At 53.9% G+C, this 19859-nt stretch overlaps 1 protein-coding gene across 1 annotated transcript in view; it reads right to left on the bottom strand.

Annotated features, from left to right (window-relative positions):
- The window catches only part of DNAH9 (dynein axonemal heavy chain 9), a gene marked incomplete at its 5' end in the record, with an annotated part of 134750 nt that extends 120642 nt beyond the window's left edge, over positions 1-14108 (bottom strand). Inside the window, 9 exons of the mRNA XM_084218566.1 lie at positions 1255-1477; positions 3207-3618; positions 4096-4296; positions 5291-5426; positions 6294-6535; positions 7900-8155; positions 9094-9220; positions 13192-13308; positions 14038-14108. Coding sequence (XP_084074692.1) covers positions 1255-1477; positions 3207-3618; positions 4096-4296; positions 5291-5426; positions 6294-6535; positions 7900-8155; positions 9094-9220; positions 13192-13308; positions 14038-14108 — 1785 coding nt within the window. The remainder of the gene's footprint in view (positions 1-1254; positions 1478-3206; positions 3619-4095; positions 4297-5290; positions 5427-6293; positions 6536-7899; positions 8156-9093; positions 9221-13191; positions 13309-14037) is intronic.
- Positions 14109-19859: the final 5751 nt, after the last annotated feature.

Genomic DNA, 19859 nt, shown 5'->3' with positions numbered 1-19859 from the left:
AAACCCCGTGACTGTGGCACCTGGGGACGTGGTTTGGGGGGAAGCACAGTGATGATGGATGGTGAGATTTTATCATCTTAAAAGTCTTTCCCAACCCTGACAATTCCATGATTGCCAAGAGCTCTGCTGTCCCCAGGTTCCCTCCTCTCCATGTGCTGTGCAAACCCACAGGAAAGACTCTGGGTTTCTCTCCATCCCAGCTGACACTCTTGAAGAGATTGATGGAGACCCACCATGGAAAGAAGGGAAAGAGAGATGGCCAGGGCAGGGCCAGCCCCTCCTGAGGGGTCTCCTGGCATTCTTCACCACAGTCTCAGCAGAAATCACTACCCATGACCACACACAGAGCTGCCTCCTTCTCCTCCTACCAAACAGCAGCTCCAGTCCGTCCATCTCCACAGAGGGAGAGGAGCTTCTGCTTTTCCCACTCCATACAGGAGGGAATGAATCATTCACACACAAGCGTTGCTGTCACTTGCCAGAAAGAACAATTCTGCATGGCTGCTCCACACCCTCATTTCTTCTCTCAGCAAAGTAAATCAGGTATTTGAAGGTATTTGCACAAGCAGGAACACACCAGCAGCTCCCAGGCAGGGGGATTTAGTGGGGCTGGGCTCCCCACAGGACTGGGTTTTATGGTGGATGAAGACACAGCTGGCAGGGCTTGTCTCTGTCCCCCAAAACTCACCATCTCCTACAACCTTCATCTCATGGTCCCCTTTGCAGAAAAGAAAGGGATTCCCAAAGAACTGACTCATAAGAGCCAGATGTGGAAAGATGCCAAAATATTTTCCTAACTTGCTCCCAGGGCTGTCCTCTGGGTAAAGCAGACCTGGTGGTCCTGACCCAGAGGAGGACTGAAGTCCTGTGGGAAGGCAGCTCCCCTGCCAACATTGTCCTTCCCATCTCCAGAGCTGCCAAGAACCAGCTTATTTAAAAATAATTATAATTCAACCTAATTAACAGATGGATTTGAAAATGCATTAATTTTTTTTCAAGAGCAATCGCTGGGAGTTGGAGCAGGCAATTCCATGTTTTTCACACATAACAAAAGGCTTAATCTCTGCTTTAAAAGAAAAATCTCAACATTTAGAGCTACTAAGCCACATCCTGCAATAGCAAAACACTGCCCACTGAGGCCCTCTAATGACAGGGAGCAGGGCCCTGGATATCCCAGGGATGCTCCTCCACTCCTGCTCCCTTTGCCTTCTGCTCCTGGGCAAACTGCTGTGCCCACCACGAGCCCTCACCCACCTCCAGCTGCTGGTGCACCTCCTCGGGCAGCTGCTGCTCGTAGGCTCTCAGCAGCTCAATGGTCTCCTTCAGGGGCTCAAACATGGCATCAGTGGCACTGAGACGCTCCTTGACAGCCAGCAGGTGACCCATGACCTCCACCAAGCCGCTGTAGTCGCCTTTCTCCACCTTTCTGCTCAAACCTTTCTCGGCCGTTTGGATGAACTCGTCCAGGTCAGCCAAGCTGCAGAGCACAAAGCAGGGGAGGAAGCACAGGATGAGGGCAGCTCCTCTGAAATTATTGCTCTTCCAGCTCCTCTGAAATTAATATCCAGCCTCAGAACTGGAGTTCCTGCTCAAAGGTGTCCCTGGGTGTGGTACAGCTTCCTTTAAGGAACAGAAAGACAGGTTGGGACTTCTCAAGTTGGAGACAAGTACCTGAACAGAGACAGGGAGCTCAGGATGGGCTGTCTGAGAGGACAGATTTTACTGTCCCAGTTTGTACTGGGAGGGTGGGGAGACACCAGCATGGGGTGCCCAGAGCAGCTGTGGCTGCCCCTGGATCCCTGGAAATGTCCAAACCCACGTTGGCCAAGGCTCGGAGCAGCCTGGGACAGTGGAAGGTGTCCCTGCCAGGGCAGGGGTGGCACTGGATGGGCTCCAAGATCCCTTCCAGCCCAAACCATTCTGGGATTCTTTGATAGTTTTCACCCCATCTCTTCCACTGCAGGAATCCAAGCTCCCCAGGTGAACCTGACACGTTTCAAAGCTGTAACAAACAGGGATTGCCCTTCATGCACTGCCTCTCTTCACAGGGCAGCTCCCTCCTGCAGGTGATGCAAATTCACAGAAGCTTGCCGAGAAAAGCAACTGGGCATTTGTGGGAGGAAAAAAAATCCCTACAGGTCTTTAAGATCCCTGTCTCTCAAAGCCCTTGAGCCATAAACCATCACAGAGAGGAGTGTGTCTGGGGCACATTTCCTCATCTGCTTATCCTGTTCTTAACCTCACCAGCTACTGGGCACTTTCAGCAGAGGAGCACTGGGCTCCTGGGTCTCAAAACACTTCTTAAGTGCCTGCTTAAATTCTCTGGATGCTGCTGGGCCTAAAAGTATCCTTAAATACTTCACCTAATAAAGACTAAACTGCTGACTCAGGGACTCTCAATAACAGCTCCTAAATGCTCATTCTCTGCCACACTAAACCTCTTTGCAAAGAAATTATCAGACAGATTTATGGTGCTGAAAAGCACACCAGAGATCACATCACCACCCCACGCAGCAGCCTCCTCTTCAGATATCTGTGAGCACTCCCCTGGGAGCACCCACAGCCTAAGACACCCTTCAGTTGTGACCAATAAATCATCCAGGGCATTGTCCTGAACAGATCTGAGCAGCTCTTCGGGCAAGGAACACATGGTAATGGCAAAAGCTGGAGCCCAAACTGCTCCAGGACACCTTCCCATGATGGCTCATGCCAGGCTCCCTGGTTCATGGGCTGTTAGAAACCCCACAACATCATTGCAAGATTTACTGATGGCCACCATCAAATCCAGTAAAGCAAGCAGTCTCTGGGCAGAGATGGAATTATTTGGCTCAGGGGGAGCAGAGCACACACCTTGGGCAAACACACACCCCACATCTGGTCTCAGGGATGTCAGGGGTACCAAGGGATGTCCCTGCTCCCAGTTCACACGCAAGCAGAGACCAGGGCATGGAAGACAGAGCTGGGATGGAGCTGCTGTGCAGCACAAGCCCTTCCCTTGCTCCTGTATTAGCTCTGGAGGTTGTCACAGCTCCAGGAGTGTTTGGACAATGTCCCCAGGGATGTGCAGGGCCAGGAGCTGCACTGCTTATGGATCCCTTCCAACCCAGGGTATTCCATGATTCTCTATCCTTTGGCCATGAGCATGAAATGACACAGCCCAGCCAAGACACGAGAACTTCCACGAGCAGAGGCAGAACCAACCTCACCTGTGCGTGACGTGGTCCAGGAGGTGCTGCTTGAACACCAAGCTCCACCTTTTGATCTCGTTGAGCAAGGCCACCTTGAAGGGCCGTGCATCCAGCCTCAGCCAGCCCTGGAAGGTGCAGAAGGGCTGCATGCGAGCCACCTCCTCGGAGAGCCGCTCGTAGGAGCCCAGCTGCTCCCTGAACTGCTGCAGCGTGGCCGGCGCCTCGGGGACCCCCTCCTCGATGTCTGCAGGTGCAGGGACACGGCCCTGGAGCAGGAGGTGGTGGCCCAGCTCCCTCCTGTCCTCCCCGAGCAGGTGCGAGAAGCGCCGCTCCAGCCCCGCGCCGTGCTCGCGGCACGCCGCCGCCGCCGCCTGAGCGCGGGCCAGCAGCTCCTGGCGCCACGGGCACAGCGAGGGCATGGCCTCCAGGGCTGCCTGGTGGGTGGGTGGGCACAGGGGGAAAGGAGAGAGAAGAGGGAAGGGACGGAAGGAGAAGGAAAAGGAGAGAGAAGAGGGAAAAGACAGAAGGAGAAGGAGAGAGAAGAGGGAAAGGACGGAAGGAGAAGGAAAAGGAGAGAGAGTGGAGAAGGAAAAGGAGAGAGAGTGGAGAAGGAAAAGGAGAGAGAAGAGGGAAAGGACGGAAGGAGAAGGAAAAGGAGAGAGAGTGGAGAAGGAAAAGGAGAGAGAGTGGAGAAGGAAAAGGAGAGAGAAGAGGGGAAAGGAGGCAAAGAAAAATGGGAAAAGGAAGAGGGGAAAGAGAAGAGAAGGGAGGAAGGGAAGAGAGAAGAGGGGACAAGGCAGAGAAGAGAAAGGAGAGAGCAGAGAGGGAGGGGAGAGAGGAGAGCACAGTGAGGCGGGAGCACGTGGCACCTCCTCACTGTCCCCAGCCCAGGGAAGCCCCCGAGCACAGACCTGGTAGTGGCAGAGGCCCCTGTGTGCAGCCAGCCGGGGCACCAGCGAGGACATGTGGTAGATGCCCTGGAGAAGACTTTCCACCATGTCACAGAAGCCATCCTTGGTGCCAGGGTCCAAGGGAGGGCGAAACACCAAATCTGGGATCACCAAATCCAGCTGCACCTCAAAGAGGGGAGCGAGCCCTGCCTTGGGATCTGGGAGGGAAGAACAGAGAGGTCAGGGAATCTTTTCCAGGGAATCTTGAGCCACTGACCTCCTATGACAAGATGCCACATGGCCTGCAGGGACAGGAGGAGGGTGTGGTGGCAGACACACACTCATTGGTGCCTGCACAACCCATGGAGGGGTTGGTAAACCAGCTGTGCTGTGGAACCCACCAAAACCAGTGGGGAACAGGTGAGACACAAGGGATTGAAGGAGCAGAAAACACCTGAGGAGGAAAGGCTCTTCAGGTAATGCAGAGGGAGTCTGAGAGCTGAACAATGCCAGCATGGAAGTGCTTGCAGAGGAGAAAAACAACAGGAACCAAGTGGCTCTTTAATTTGGTGGTGGAAGGCATGAAACAAAAAAAAAAAAACCAAAAGCAAACAGCAGCCAGAAGCTGAAGCCAGATGCAAATGTGACAACCTAGGCAAGTTTTTAACGAGATGGTGAAGAACTGCATGCAATTCTCTGGCTCATTGTGCCTCACATGCAGAAGGGAAGCATTCCTGGAGATGTGCTTCAGCTGCACACAAGCTGCTCTCAGCAGAGCAAGGAGGGCTGGGCTGGGGACTCCTGAGCCCAGCTCACCTCCTCCCAGGACTAATGCTCAGGGACTGAGGGCTTTGTGTGGTGCCTTTCAGGAGCAGAACTGGCTCTTGACACTCCCCACAGAGGAGGGATGGGGCCACCCTGTTGCTTTGGGCATGGGAGGGTGGGAGGTGACTGATGTCCAAGCACAGCTGTGGGAGAAGCCTCAGCTGTCTCTCTCCATTAACCCTTGCAGGCAGTGCAGCCACCTCCATCCCTCGCCCTGAGCAATCCAGTGACCAGTGCTGGAGTCACCCTCCCCTGCTGGAGGCTCCAGTGCCAGAGGAAAGCAAGGAAAAAGAGAACAACCACTGAGTATGAGGGAGCACAGCCAGAGATGTCCCCTTGGAGAGGCTGAGCAGCCCCTGCAGCCATGGGACAGGAACCAGGTGTCACCTGTGTTCTCCAGGAGGTATTTCAGGGAGCACTCAATGGCAGTGAAGAATCCATCCAGGACTATCTCATCCACATAATCCAAATACTCCTTCCAGGCATCAGAGGCTGGCTCTGCACGTAGGAGGCTCTGGTTTTCCTGGAAGACAAAGAAGATTCCTTCCCACACTGAGTGTGTCCCAAGGACAGCTGCCCACACCCAAGGGCTGATGCTGGGCAGCACAGCAGTGTCAGCCCCATGGAGGTGGATCTTCCCACTGGGGCATGGCCACAATTTGCTCCTGTCCAGGGCTGCCTGGTCTCCAGGAACACTTCAAGGTGAAAATGGAGGGCAGAAGGTCTTCCACGTGTTCTCCTCCTTTTTCTCTGAGGACATGGAATCTGGGGTTGCTTTGCACCCCTGGGGCAGGGAGAACTGGGGGTCTCAGAAGCCCATCCTAATGAACCCATCTGGTTCTCTTTGGAGTCCAAGGCCAGACATGACCCTCAGGAGAGGGCTGGGCCCATAACCCATCTCCCTCCAGGCCAGGGCTGTCCCTGACATGCTCAACACCTGGCTGCAAGCAGAGGAGCAGAGCTTTGGGCTTCCTCCTAGCCTACAGAGGAGTCTGAGCTCTGGCAAAACAGCTGAGAAACACCAAGGTTTGGAACAGCAGTTTCTCTCCTGTCACTCAGCATCACCTCCTGCTCCAGAGAGGGTCAGCCCCAGCCCCTGTTCCCAGGTGAGCACCTCAGAGGGCATTTTTCCTTGGAGCAGCATCCCAAACCTGGTGCACCACTCCCCTCTAGCGGCTCTCCAGCAGCCAGGGCTGGAGCCAGACCCTTCCCGGGGCTGCAGCTGGTCCTGCCCCGGGCTGGGAGCCCAGCCAGCCCCGCACCCCAGCCCAGCATCAATCAACCCTGGGTCGGCTTCTCAAACGGGTTCAGGGAGTTCATTTCAGGCAAAGCACTCTGGATGTTTTCAGCGCCACAGGGGCAGCACGGAGCCTCTGAGGAGCCCCCTCACCTTCAGCAGGGAGTGGATCCTCTGCCCACACTCCCTGAGCAGGCTGTAGCGCCGTTCCAGGCGCTCCTGGCACTCCTCCAGGCTCAGCACTGCCTCCCTTTTGGAATCCCTCCTCTCCAGGACGGGGGATCCCCACGAGCGCACGATGCTCCGGATCTCCTCGAGGTTGCCCTTGGCCTTCTGCACCCTCTGCTCCAGGTCACAGACATCACTCACCACCCTGGAGATGTGATCCCAGACACCTGGGGAAAATAAGATGGTTGGTCCTCTATTTTCAGCACTGCTGGGCCAAGCTCTGGTGTTCTCACATGTTTCTCTCTATCATCCTTAAGGTAAGAGATTCACCACCTGGAGATTCACCACCTCTACCTCTCCCCTACTGTAGTTATGATACTTTCTGAAAAATCCCTTTGCTAAGATTTTTTTTCTCCTGAGAAGCTGAAAAGCCTCAGAAACAAAATGTAAACAATAATTATCTGCTGCTGTAGAGTGCAGCAAGTACATCTTTGATTGGTCTCATGTAGTTGTTTCTAATTAATGACCAATCACAGTCCAGCTGTCCCAGACTGTCTAGTCAGTCACAAAATTTTATTATCCATTCCTTGCTAACCTTCTAATGAAATCCTTTCTTTTAACATAGCTTTAATATAATAGATATATCATAAAACAATAAATCAGCCTTCTGAAACAAAGTCAAGATTCTTGTTTCTTCTCTCATCCCGAGACCCCTGTAACTCACCACACCCTACCCCAACAAGGCTCAGCAGGGACCACCAGAGCCTCTCCTCCCACAGCCCAGGCTAAACCTAAGGAGCTACTGGGAGCCAGGGAGCAGAGACTGGGCACACGGGGGAACAGGAGGAGCCCCAGGTGTCCCACTGTGAGAAATGTAAAGAATTCTCAAAACCTGACAGAAAGCTCCCACAGCCTTCTACACCTGAGTGCAAGCTCTGAGACAAGGTGTGCTGGCTTAGGGAGGCCATGGAATAGAGATGACATTGTTGAGACAGAGATTGAGCTAGAAACAAATTTCAACAGGTTTCAAAATGCAGCCTTGCAAAAACACCAGATATTTTAGAGAATTAGAACTGTTTTTTAGAGAATTAGAGAAGATTTAGAGAATTAGAAAGATGCATTGTAGCAGGACCACATGGGGGAAAAATAGAGGTGATTGGTATTAAATATAGGTTAAATACAGGTTAAAATATAGATAAAAATAGAGGTGATTTGTGTTAAATATAGGGTAAAATATAGGTAAAAATCCAGGTAAGTAGTGTTAAAAATAGGTAAAAATATAGGTGAAAATATAGGTGATAGGTGTTAAATATAGGTGAAAATATAGGTGATTGGTGTTAAATATAGGTAAAAAAAAAGGTGATTGGTGTTAGAAGTAACAGCAGCATTGTGGGGCAAAAGCTAGAGGGCTGAAAACCATTTGTAAAGTATTGTAACCAGGAAATGAGTTGGCTTTTACAGTTGAATTTTACATCCCTCATGTCTCACTAGCCATTGAAACTGATAATGAAATAAAATCTTTTAAAACAGCTCTCAGCTGCCCCATCTCTGTAACAGCTGGGAAAGCCAACACCACCCAGAGCCAGCTCACCCTCTGTCTTCCAGGTGAGCGTCTCTTCTGCCTCTCTCAGCTTCAAGTCGATGTCCTGCAGCTGCCCCTGCACCAGGGGATATTCCACCTCCAGCAGGGACCTCAGGACCCTGTTGTAGCTGTTCCCCATCAGCTCCAGGCTGGCCACCAGCTGCCAGAAGGATTCCTTGCAGGAATGGAGCTCAGCTGCTGCCGCAGGGATGGCTCCTGCCCCGCTGCCCCTCAGGTAGCTCACCTCCCTGAGCACGGCCACCAGCTGGGGAGGCAAGGCACAGAGCTGGGCTCAGCACGGCCCTGATGGCTCCTGGAGCTCCCTGCAGGCCCTCTGAGCATCACAGGGGGTTCCTGCTGGTCAGTACAGCCCTGCAGCCCCTCTGAGCATCACAGGGGGTTCCTGCTGGTCAGCACAGCTCTGCCAGCCCCTTCTGAGCATCACAGGGGGTTCCTGCTGCTCACTACAGCCCTGCAGCCCCTCCTGAGCATCACAGGGGGTTCCTGCTGCTCACTACAGCCCTCCCAGCTCCTGGCATTCCCTGCAGCCCCTCTGAGCATCACAGGGGGTTCCCTGCTGGTCACTACAGCCCTCCCAGCTCCTGGAACTCCCTCCAGCCCCTCTGAGCATCACAGGATGTTCCTGCTGGTCAGCACAGCCCTGCCAGCTCCTGGAAGTCCCTGCAACCCCTTCTCCTGGGTCCTTGCTGCAAGAGCCATTGGTCATTAGCAAAGTGAGAGATAAGATGGCTCCAGTTCTCTAGGTTTGCTGGGCTGATTGGTATAAAAAGATAATTAAAAAATAGTAGCATGGCCTCAAAGGCTCAATTCCTTCTGGTGACATCAGATTTCTGGAATCACAAAACAAACCTTCCCTGGGTTTTTCACACCCTTTCAGAAGCTCAGGTTTCAGGTACACACAACATCAATGTGTGTCTGTAGATGATGCCCCATCACTCCCCACACCAGTACCAACCAGTGTGGTGTGGACATGCTGGCAGCAGTCACACCTCTGGCTCCTGAGGAAATTCCTGCCACTGCCTTTAACCAGAATCTGCTCTGCTCAAACTGCAGTGCTGGTATTTAGGCAGAGCAGATCTATGGAAGGGGTTCCACAGAGCACAGGAAACCCCACCAGGTATCCCCCACACCTTGGGGACATGTCCTGGGGGGCAGGAGAGCCGAGGGGACAGCAGCTCTTACCTGGGGATCAAAATTGACCGTGATCAGTTTGGTCTGCGCGTCTCGCCGGATGAGAGGCTGAGCCAGGTTGTACTGGGATTTCTCTGAGACTGTCTGGGACCAGTCCAAATACAGCTTTTCCTGATAGCTGCCAGAAAAGAGAAACTTGCACCACACAGGTACCAGAGCAGAGGGTGCAGCTGTAACTGAGGGCAAGCCAAGACCACCCTGAGGACTGAAAAACCTGAAGGAATCTTCAAAATCCATCCATGTCCCCTCAACAACAGGGCTTCCAAGGCAAACACCCCAAAAAAGAGTGGCAGCATCAAGTCAGGAGGGCAAAGCTCTCTCAGGTACCAGTTTTAGCAGAGAATTCAGATTTGGAGATGGACCTTCCAAAGCATTTAGCCTAATGTGACATATTGGGCGTTTCCCAAGGTCTGAGCAGGGCAGGTGCCTGAAGCCCCAGGGATGTTGGGGAGCCTGAAGCTGAGCTCACCTGGCAGAGTGAGGCCATGGCACCCCTGGGATGGGAGCAGAGGGCAGAACAGGGCTCCTGGCATCTCACAGGTCATGGGCAGTCCCTCCCTCCCCAGTGACAGTCTGCTCTGAATCACGTTGTCACCTGAGCACCGGGACACAGCCCCTCGAGGTGATCACCCCACACCTCCTGTGGGGCTGCTCCTCTCTGGAAGGCTCTGCTGAACTCCCCAGCCTTGTTCTGCTGATGGGAACAGGGTTCTCTCCACCCACCCTGCAGCACCCAGCAGCCCAGGGTGGGCTCTGGCTCATCTCAGCTCCCTCCAGTGTGGATGGGGAGCAGGGCCCTGCAGGAATCCAGGAATCCTGCAGGATTTCTCTCAAGGGACAGCCCAAAGCCATCAGGGTAACATCAAACACTGAGATGCCAAGTCCTGGACAGTCACCCCCAGCTCAAACTGTGGAACATCCACGTTACAGCCACTGCAAACACAGCCAGTGAGAGAACAGAGACTTCTCCCAGCCCAGGCTCTCCACCCCACAGCAGCTTGCTCAGAAGTTCCTGCTGGGCTGCAGAGCCCCTGTTTTGCCCTGCAGCATTCTCACTTGAAGCCATCCCAGCAAAGCTGTGGCACCCAGTGCCAGCTCCCTCCTCCTCTCCAGGCAGGGAATTCCCTTGGGCTTGCAAAGGGACATTCCCAAGCCCTGGGCTGCCAAATGTTCTGGCAGGTGGCTCAGGGAGGGGAAGCTTTGCTCAGCCACAGCCCTGCCTGAGCCCCCTGTACCTGTCGAGCAGCTGGATCATCTCTTCATATTTCTGCAGCACCCTTCTTCCACGGGCAGAGTCCAAGCTCCTGGCAGCACAAAGACAGGGGTTCAGCACCTTTAGTCCTGGGGGCTGGCATCTGCATTTTACCCTACCCAAGGTCCCCCACAGTCTGCCTGGATTTCACCCCAAATCCAATCCTCTCCCTGCACAAGGCTGCCCAGCCCCCTGGGCTCTCTCTCAGGTGTTGCTGTGCTGTAAAATGGGGAGCAGCAGCTGGAATGGGAGAAGGACCCAGGGCTGCTGGAAAAATCAGTTACCAAGCATCCCTCGACAGTTTTCTGTCACAGTTGTGCTCCACTAGATGCAGGGCACAGCTGTGAGAATGACCATTTACAAAATGTATAGAAAAAAATATAAAATGTATGCAATAACATACTATATAGATCATATATATATTTTATACACACACACACATATTCTTTTTCTTTTCAATCCTTTCACCCTCTCAAGTTGCACAGAAAGAGCCTCACACCAGCCTGCTGAAGGACTTGTCTTTAACTGCTCTAAACAGAGGGGTAAAATCCATGCTAAATGCAGGGACCATGAGAATTCCAGCCCAGGTTTGTTGTCTTGATCTTGGGTGATTGTTCCTTTGTTTAATGCTGAGAAAATTATCTTCTGCCAGCACCCAAGAGCTGGGCTGCTCTCCGCCAGGTCCTGGAGGAATCACAGTGGGAAAGGTTGCAATGCCTATTTTAATTACAACCTTGGGCTCTGTTAAAAGCTGAGGAGCCTATCTGCTGTCCCACTGTGCCTCTCATCACTTAATAACCAATCCAATTAAAAAGCTGCTTCAAAAAACCAAGATAGCAGGGAAGTGAATGGCTCCAGGGCACCTCCTCACTTCTCACCTCCTCACTAAGGACTGCTTCAGCTACAGCCATTGCATAGCATTCAACACAGAGAGAACATCCAGAGAGAGATTTCCAGATGGCCCCAGCTCATCTGGAGCAGACACTCACAGCCCTGGGACGTGCCTGAGGTGCTCCAAGGGCCCCTGGATCCGCGCCCGCAGCTCCCGCGCCCAGCCCAGCGCTCCGGCCACGGGAGGGACGTTCTTGTGCAGGGGGGGGAACCCTGCAGGGCACAGGGGAACAGCATTTCACCAGCCCTGCAGGCCCACAGCACCCACAGAACTGCCCTGGGCTCCAGGCTCCCTCCCTGAAATCCAGCCCCTGTCACTCGATGGAGGGCTGCGACCTACAAACCCCCCGTGGATTTGGAATAAGGGATCACAGGAGAAGCCTGGCACGTCCTGGAGCCAGACTGGGTGAATTCTCTGCTTCCCACAGACACTGAGCGAGGGATTTCTGGCTGGGAGCTGGCTGTGACCATCCCACCTCAGAGCCACAGAGCAGAGCTCCCCAAAGCCACAGCAAATGCTGGACTGGCCCTCCACGAATCTCCCCCCTGCCCTTGTTAACCTGCAGTGCTGCCTCTCCTGGAACTTGTCTGCTTCCAGAACAGTCTTCCTGAATGGAATTTACCTATTCCCTTTTGTGCCAGCATTCCCAGGGAACAATAAAGCTGGGAAAGGCTGATCAATCCCCGATTTCCCACCTCTCTTGCAGTTCCAGCTTTAGAGGGGAAAGCTCAGCACGTGCCCCCAGTCACATGTGCACATTTCAGACAAGGATATTGGCATTGCTTTAATGCATTCCCAGGCACTTCCCACCAGGAAAGCTGAAAACCTTTGCAATTTTGGAAGTTCTGGTGTCCTTAGCAAAAGCAAGTTATTTCTCCTCCCTAAACAAGCCTAAATTCAGTTTCCTGTAAAATCCATTTTCCCCCTGACACGGCACCCACCGAGCTGCAGCCCTGCCTGGGTGTGCCTGCTGTAGGTGAGCCTGGCCTGGTCCAGGGCAGTACTGAACATGCTGAGCAGGACAGGGACCTTATCAGCAGCAACTGCAGCAATCCCAGGGCGCTCCAGAAGGTTCTGGAACATGGCCAGCAGCTGTGCAGGGGAAGGAGCAGGGAAAGAACAGGAAAAGTCAAACTGCTGCACAAAGTCCCACTGGGATTTTCCTCACGGATGCAGCTCCTCAGTAACTCAGAGGTCTGCACTGATTTGTCAAAGGGAAGGGTTTCTCCCCACTTCCCCAAGTAGTTCCTGCATAAAGAACTCCAAGATCACCTTTGACTGATCCCACCACTAAACCATATCACAAAGGATGTCTTGTTACAAAAATGCTCAGACCTTCTCAGTGTCCCCAATCCCACCCAATATCCCCTTGTCCATCCCAATGTCACTGTCCCCAATCCCACCCAATGTCCCCTTGTCCAACCCAATGTCACTGCCCCAAGTCCAACCCAATGTCACTGCCCCAAGTCCAACCCAGTGTCCCCTCATCCAACCCAATGTCAGTGTCCCCTTGTCCAACCCAATGTCCCCTTGTCCAACCCAATGTCACTGCCCCAAGTCCAACCCAATGTCAGTGTCCTCAATCCAACCCAATGTCCCCTTGTCCATCCCAATGTCACCACCCCCAATCCAACCCAATATCCTCTTGTCCAATCCAATGTCAGTGTCCCCAATCCCACCCAATGTCCCCTTGTCCAACCCAATGTCACTGCCCCCAATCCAACCCAATGTCCCCATCCCCAAGTCACTGTCCCCAATCCAACCCAATGTCCTCTTGTCCAATCCAATGTCCCCATCCCCAAGTCCATCCCAAAGTCACTGTCCTCAATCCAACCCAACTGTCCTCTTGTCACTGTCCCCAAGTCCATCCCACGGGCACAGCCTGCATGTGCAGCCCTGTCTGGGCTCTCAGGGAGGGAAGGGAGGCACAGACAGACAGACAGACCTTGAAGATGTGCTCCAGGTCCGGGGCGTCGCTGAAGGCCTGGCTGAACACGGTGCCCAGCCGACGGTCGATGTCCTGCACCTTCTGCTGGAAGTCCAGGGCATCCTGCTCAAACTCCTGTGGGAAGGGCAGCAGCAAGTCCTGGGCTGTGAGAGGGCCCTGGGGAGGTGCCTGCCCCCTCCCTGCCCAGAGCCATTTGCTCTTATTCACCAGGGATTAAAACACTCCTCCACAGAGCCAAGGACACTTCTGTCCCACCCCATGGCTGAGCTCAGGAGCCCCAGGATGGACCCACAGCCCAACAAGTCCTAACTCCAGCTGGAGGCAAGACAGGAGGCATCTCCACACTCTCTTACCCTGAACTGGACTGAAGACCACACCACCACCCCAAAAACCCACAGAAGCTCAAACCCACTGAACCAGCAAGGCATGCTGGACTTCAGCTGTGCCAGGGGAACTTTAGGTCAGACATCAGGAAAAAATTCCTCACTGGAATCATCTGCCCAGGGAGGTGGGGAAGTCACCATCCCTGGACATGTTTGAAACAGCCTGGACCTGGCACTCAGTGCCATGGTTTAGTTGATGAGGAGGTGCTGGGGCACAGTTTGGATTTGATCTCAAAGGTCTGTTCCAGCCTGGCTCACGGTGTGATTCTGAGATGTGGAGCTGCAGGAACTGCCAAGTGCCCACAGAAAAGGCCAGCAGCTCCCTGTCCCTACAGGGACAGAGCAGAGCACAACAAAGGGAGGAAGGAGCTGGAGGGAGGAGCCAGGGCTCTGCTGCAGAGGGAGCTGCTCCCCAGAGAGGAGGGGGTGCTGCTGGCATCCCCAGGCTGCCCCCACCTACCACGTTGGCCAGGTCCAGGCAGTCGTAGGCTCGCTCTGAGAACACCTGGTAGCTCTCCTGGAACTCCTCATGCATGTCCAGCACCTGCTGGCCCAGGGCCTTCCCTCTCATGCCCCCAAACTCAATCTTCTCCAGCTGTGCCAGGTCCAGCGCTGTGGTCAGGAGGCCCTGCAGAGGCAGAGGAGGCACACACAGGCTCAGCCACAAGCAGATGACACCAGTTCCCATGGCACAGAGCCATCTTTGCTCCTGGGCCGTCCTGAGGATGGGATCAGGATGATCTTTCAGTTCCCTTCCAACTCAAACCACTCCGTGATTCTACAATTATGAGTGGTTTTAAAACAGATCCATCCATCATGCTTTTCAACACAGCCCCCTAAGGAAGGAGCAGAGTTACACAGCGTGGTTAAACCAGTAAAACCTTCTGTTCCAGTGCAGGGAATGAGAGAAGGAGAAAAGCAACCCAGCCCTGGCCTTGCATGGGCACAAGCAGGCTGTGCAGTGCCCATCTGACCCCCCAGCTGGAAACAGCCCATCCAAAAACAGAGATTCACTTCAGACAGGTGATAGTCAAAGACTTTAAAATCATAGAAAATTCAGGGAGTTAGAAAGTTAAGTTTAGAAGGCCCTGGGAAAATGTTAAAGGTTAGGCCATATATTTGCTAGATCACGTGAAACTGCACCTGTGTAGTCAGTATATCCTAAATTATATAATTGTTAGATATTTTTAGGTATAATTATTGTTTAAAGAATCATGAGAAACCATGTTAGATGTTTGAGGGAGATCACGAGAAATCCATGCTTGGATGGAATCAATGTATACAATAGAACAGTGTAAGTTAAATTAATATGTAAGTTATATAATGATAGAATATAAAACATGTTTGGCTCGAAACCACAGTGGAGTCAGATTTGGGTTTGTGTCCCCTGACACCCAGAGCTCTTTAATAAAAGCCCCTGCATGTAATCATTCTGTGATTATGTGTTCCTGAACACTAACAGAGTGGCCAGCAGGTGCAGTGAGCTCACAGGTGAGCACAGGGTTTGTGTAACAGGTACTCACAGAGCCTCAGCCATGCTGGGGACTGATGGCACTCACAACACCCCCTGTCCCTGCCCCATCTCACAGTGAGAGCCAAACAGGGCAAACAGGGACACCCCACAGGTGGGCACACACTGGGATGGGAAGGGCTGCCCTGGTCAGGGATGTGGAATGTGGCTCTGCTCCTCCCCAGGTCCCTGTCCAAGACAGGAGATGCCCAGCTCCAGGGTGCCCCAGGGTGCCCCCTGAATGCCCCAGGGTGCCCCAGAGCTTGTCCTGGTTTATTCCCAGCTGTGCAAAGCACACCCCATGACCCCCATCCCCGTGTCCCAACAAGGCACCAGCCCCAGAGGACCCCTGGGAGCACTGACACAGGCACCAGCCTGGGCAGAAGGGCACAGCAGCAAATCTGACACGGGCACTGAGCAGGACCTGGGCAAACAAGTCCTGGCCTGGATGTCAGGGGGAGCACAGAACGATCCCCTAGCATCAGGGAGGGAAGGTGCCAGCAAGGCAGCTCATGGCTGCCACACCTCAGCTCCAGTCTCACCTTCACTGTCTCCAGCCTCTGCAGGAAGCTGTCCAGCCTCGCAAACACCAGCCTGGAGGGGAAGTCCCAGGTCCTCACTGGCTGGCCTGGCTCATAGTACAGCTGCAGGTTTGCCCTCCTCTCCTCCAGCGCCCCTTTGAAGGCACTCAGGGTGTCAAACACTGTTTGCACCTTGCCCAGGCTCTCTTCCACCTCTCCTTTCAGCAGGTCTTCTGGGGACAGGAACACCACGGCCTGGAAGAGCCAAATCACACCAGAGATGTCTCTTTGCTGCCACAGCAGAGGGTGGCTTCTGGCACCTGAGCCCTGACCCTTCCTCTCAGAACCCTTGTGGAAGGAAGCACAGGGGAAAGAAAGAGAGAAGAGAATTCCTGTAGGAGTGACAGGGGTGGGACGGTCAGGATGGACAGAGAGGAGAGATCTCTGAAGCCAGGGCTTGGAATTTGGGGCTTATTGCAAAGGGCCTGGGGGCAGGGACCTGCAGGGAGCTGCAGCTGGGACAAGTAAAGAGAAGTAAAGAGGGAAGGCAAGAGCGTGGTAAAGGGGATGAGAGAGAGTAAAAGAGAGCAAAGTTCCTGTTACAATATCATAAATCTTCTGAACATTCTAATTCTCACTAGCCAATCTAATACAAGATACAAATCCTAAAGCAATTACATACAGCCCATAAGAGTCATTACATTACCACACTGTGTTACATTTAAACCCTAAAAACTCCTCTTTCTGCCAGCCTAGCAGGGTCTGCTCTGACCCTTGGACCTGCCTGCAAGCAGAGGGTGTTGTTTCATTATCTCTACGATATTATTTTCTGAAAAATCTTTTTGCTAAGATTTTTCTCCTGAGAAGCCTCAGAAGAAAGGAAAAACAATAATTATCTGCTGCTGTGGAATGCAACAGGTGCATCTTGGATTAGTCTCATGTAGATGTTTCTAATTAATAGATAATCACAGTCAGCTGGCACAGTCAGCTTATCATTTTTTATATTCTTTGCTAGCTTTCTGATAGAACTTTTTATTTTATTCTTTTAGTATAGTTTTAATATATTTTCTTTTAATATATATCATAAAATAATAAATCAGCCTTCTGAAACACAGAGTCAAGATTCTCATCTCTCCCCTCATCCTGGAACCCCTGCAAACACCAGCACATTTCATCCACATAAAGGGGATCACCTTCAGCTAACCATGCCATTGTTCTCCAGGTGTTCAGTAACTGAGGGATCTCAAAGCTTGCTTTCGTTTCAATCTCATGTATAATTTCCATATTGTCAAAATCTTTTGCTAGGCAATCATATTTATAATGCTTTCTTGTTACAGCTTCCTAACCCAAGGCAGGGCAGCCAATCAGCCTAGGGTTAGGGCAGGGGCCAAGGAGAAAGCCCTCGAGGAGGCCAGCTTGTGGCAGTTTTGCGATGCCCCTGGGATGCCCTTTGCAGCTGCAGTGTGCCTGGAGCCCTGGGCCTTTTAGTTTGCGGAACCCTAACCCTAGGCGTAACCCTAACCCTAACCCTAGGCAGGGCAGCCAGTCAGCCTAGGGTTAGGGCAGGGGCCAAGGAGAAAGCCCTCGAGGAGGCCAGCTTGTGGCAGTTTTGCGATGCCCCTGGGATGCCCTTTGCAGCTGCAGTGTGCCTGGAGCCCTGGGCCTTTTAGTTTGCGGAACCCTAACCCTAGGCGTAACCCTAACCCTAACCCTAACCCTAGGCAGGGCAGCCAGTCAGCCTAGGGTTAGGGCAGGGGCCAAGGAGAAAGCCCTCGAGGAGGCCAGCTTGTGGCAGTTTTGCGATGCCCCTGGGATGCCCTTTGCAGCTGCAGTGAGCCTGGAGCCCTGGGCCTTTTAGTTTGCGGAACCCTAACCCTAGGTCTAACCCTAACCCTAACCCTAACCCAAACCCTAGGCAGGGCAGCCAGTCAGCCTAGGGTTAGGGCAGGGGCCAAGGAGAAAGCCCTCGAGGAGGCCAGCTTGTGGCAGTTTTGCGATGCCCCTGGGATGCCCTTTGCAGCTGCAGTGAGCCTGGAGCCCTGGGCCTTTTAGTTTGCGGAACCCTAACCCTAGGCGTAACCCTAACCCTAACACTAACCATAGGAAGGGCAGCCAATCAGCCTAGGGTTAGGGCAGGGGCCAAGGAGAAAGCCCTCGAGGAGGCCAGGTTGTGGCAGTTTTGCGATGCCCCTGGGATGCCCTTTGCAGCTGCAGTGTGCCCGGAGCCCTGGGCCTTTTAGTTTGCGGAACCCTAACCCTAGGCGTAACCCTAACCCTAACCCTAACCCTAGGCAGGGCAGCCAGTCAGCCTAGGGTTAGGGCAGGGGCCAAGGAGAAAGCCCTCGAGGAGGCCAGGTTGTGGCAGTTTTGCGATGCCCCTGGGATGCCCTTTGCAGCTGCAGTGTGCCTGGAGCCCTGGGCCTTTTAGTTTGCGGAACCCTAACCCTAGGCGTAACCCTAACCCTAACCCTAACCCTAGGCAGGGCAGCCAGTCAGCCTAGGGTTAGGGCAGGGGCCAAGGAGAAAGCCCTCGAGGAGGCCAGCTTGTGGCAGTTTTGCGATGCCCCTGGGATGCCCTTTGCAGCTGCAGTGTGCCCGGAGCCCTGGGCCTTTTAGTTTGCGGAACCCTAACCCTAGGCGTAACCCTAACCCTAACCCTAACCCTAACCCTAGGCAGGGCAGCCAATCAGCCTAGGGTTAGGGCAGGGGCCAAGGAGAAAGCCCTCGAGGAGGCCAGCTTGTGGCAGTTTTGCGATGCCCCTGGGATGCCCTTTGCAGCTGCAGTGTGCCCGGAGCCCTGGGCCTTTTAGTTTGCGGAACCCTAACCCTAGGCGTAACCCTAACCCTAACCCTAACCCTAGGCAGGGCAGCCAGTCAGCCTAGGGTTAGGGCAGGGGCCAAGGAGAAAGCCCTCGAGGAGGCCAGGTTGTGGCAGTTTTGCGATGCCCCTGGGATGCCCTTTGCAGCTGCAGTGTGCCTGGAGCCCTGGGCCTTTTAGTTTGCGGAACCCTAACCCTAGGCGTAACCCTAACCCTAACCCTAACCCTAGGCAGGGCAGCCAGTCAGCCTAGGGTTAGGGCAGGGGCCAAGGAGAAAGCCCTCGAGGAGGCCAGGTTGTGGCAGTTTTGCGATGCCCCTGGGATGCCCTTTGCAGCTGCAGTGAGCCTGGAGCCCTGGGCCATTTAGTTTGCGGAACCCTAACCCTAGGCGTAACCCTAGGTCTAACCCTAACCCTAACCCTAACCCTAACCCTAGGCAGGGCAGCCAATCAGCCTAGGGTTAGGGCAGGGGCCAAGGAGAAAGCCCTCGAGGAGGCCAGCTTGTGGCAGTTTTGCGATGCCCCTGGGATGCCCTTTGCAGCTGCAGTGTGCCTGGAGCCCTGGGCCTTTTAGTTTGCGGAACCCTAACCCTAGGCGTAACCCTAACCCTAACCCTAACCCTAACCCTAACCCTAGGCAGGGCAGCCAGTCAGCCTAGGGTTAGGGCAGGGGCCAAGGAGAAAGCCCTCAAGGAGGCCAGCTTGTGGCAGTTTTGCGATGCCCCTGGGATGCCCTTTGCAGCTGCAGTGTGCCCGGAGCCCTGGGCCTTTTAGTTTGCGGAACCCTAACCCTAGGCGTAACCCTAACCCTAACCCTAGGCAGGGCAGCCAATCAGCCTAGGGTTAGGGCAGGGGCCAGGGAGAAAGCCCTCGAGGAGGCCAGCTTGTGGCAGTTTTGCGATGCCCCTGGGATGCCCTTTGCAGCTGCAGTGTGCCTGGAGCCCTGGGCCTTTTAGTTTGCGGAACCCTAACCCTAGGCGTAACCCTAACCCTAACCCTAACCCTAACCCTAGGCAGGGCAGCCAGTCAGCCTAGGGTTAGGGCAGGGGCCAAGGAGAAAGCCCTCGAGGAGGCCAGCTTGTGGCAGTTTTGCGATGCCCCTGGGATGCCCTTTGCAGCTGCAGTGTGCCCAGAGCTCTGGGCCTTTTAGTTTGCGGAACCCTAACCCTAGGCGTAACCCTAACCCTAACCCTAGGCAGGGCAGCCAATCAGCCTAGGGTTAGGGCAGGGGCCAAGGAGAAAGCCCTCGAGGAGGCCAGCTTGTGGCAGTTTTGCGATGCCCCTGGGATGCCCTTTGCAGCTGCAGTGTGCCTGGAGCCCTGGGCCTTTTAGTTTGCAGAACCCTAACCCTAGGCGTAACCCTAACCCTAACCCTACCCCTAACCCTAGGCAGGGCAGCCAGTCAGCCTAGGGTTAGGGCAGGGGCCAAGGAG

The sequence above is a fragment of the Fringilla coelebs genome (genome assembly GCF_963513975.1).
Source record: "Fringilla coelebs genome assembly, chromosome: 19".
In the NCBI taxonomy this organism is placed as follows: domain Eukaryota; kingdom Metazoa; phylum Chordata; class Aves; order Passeriformes; family Fringillidae; genus Fringilla; species Fringilla coelebs.
Note: the sequence above shows the minus strand (reverse complement) of the source record. Positions and strands in the feature narration are given on the sequence as shown.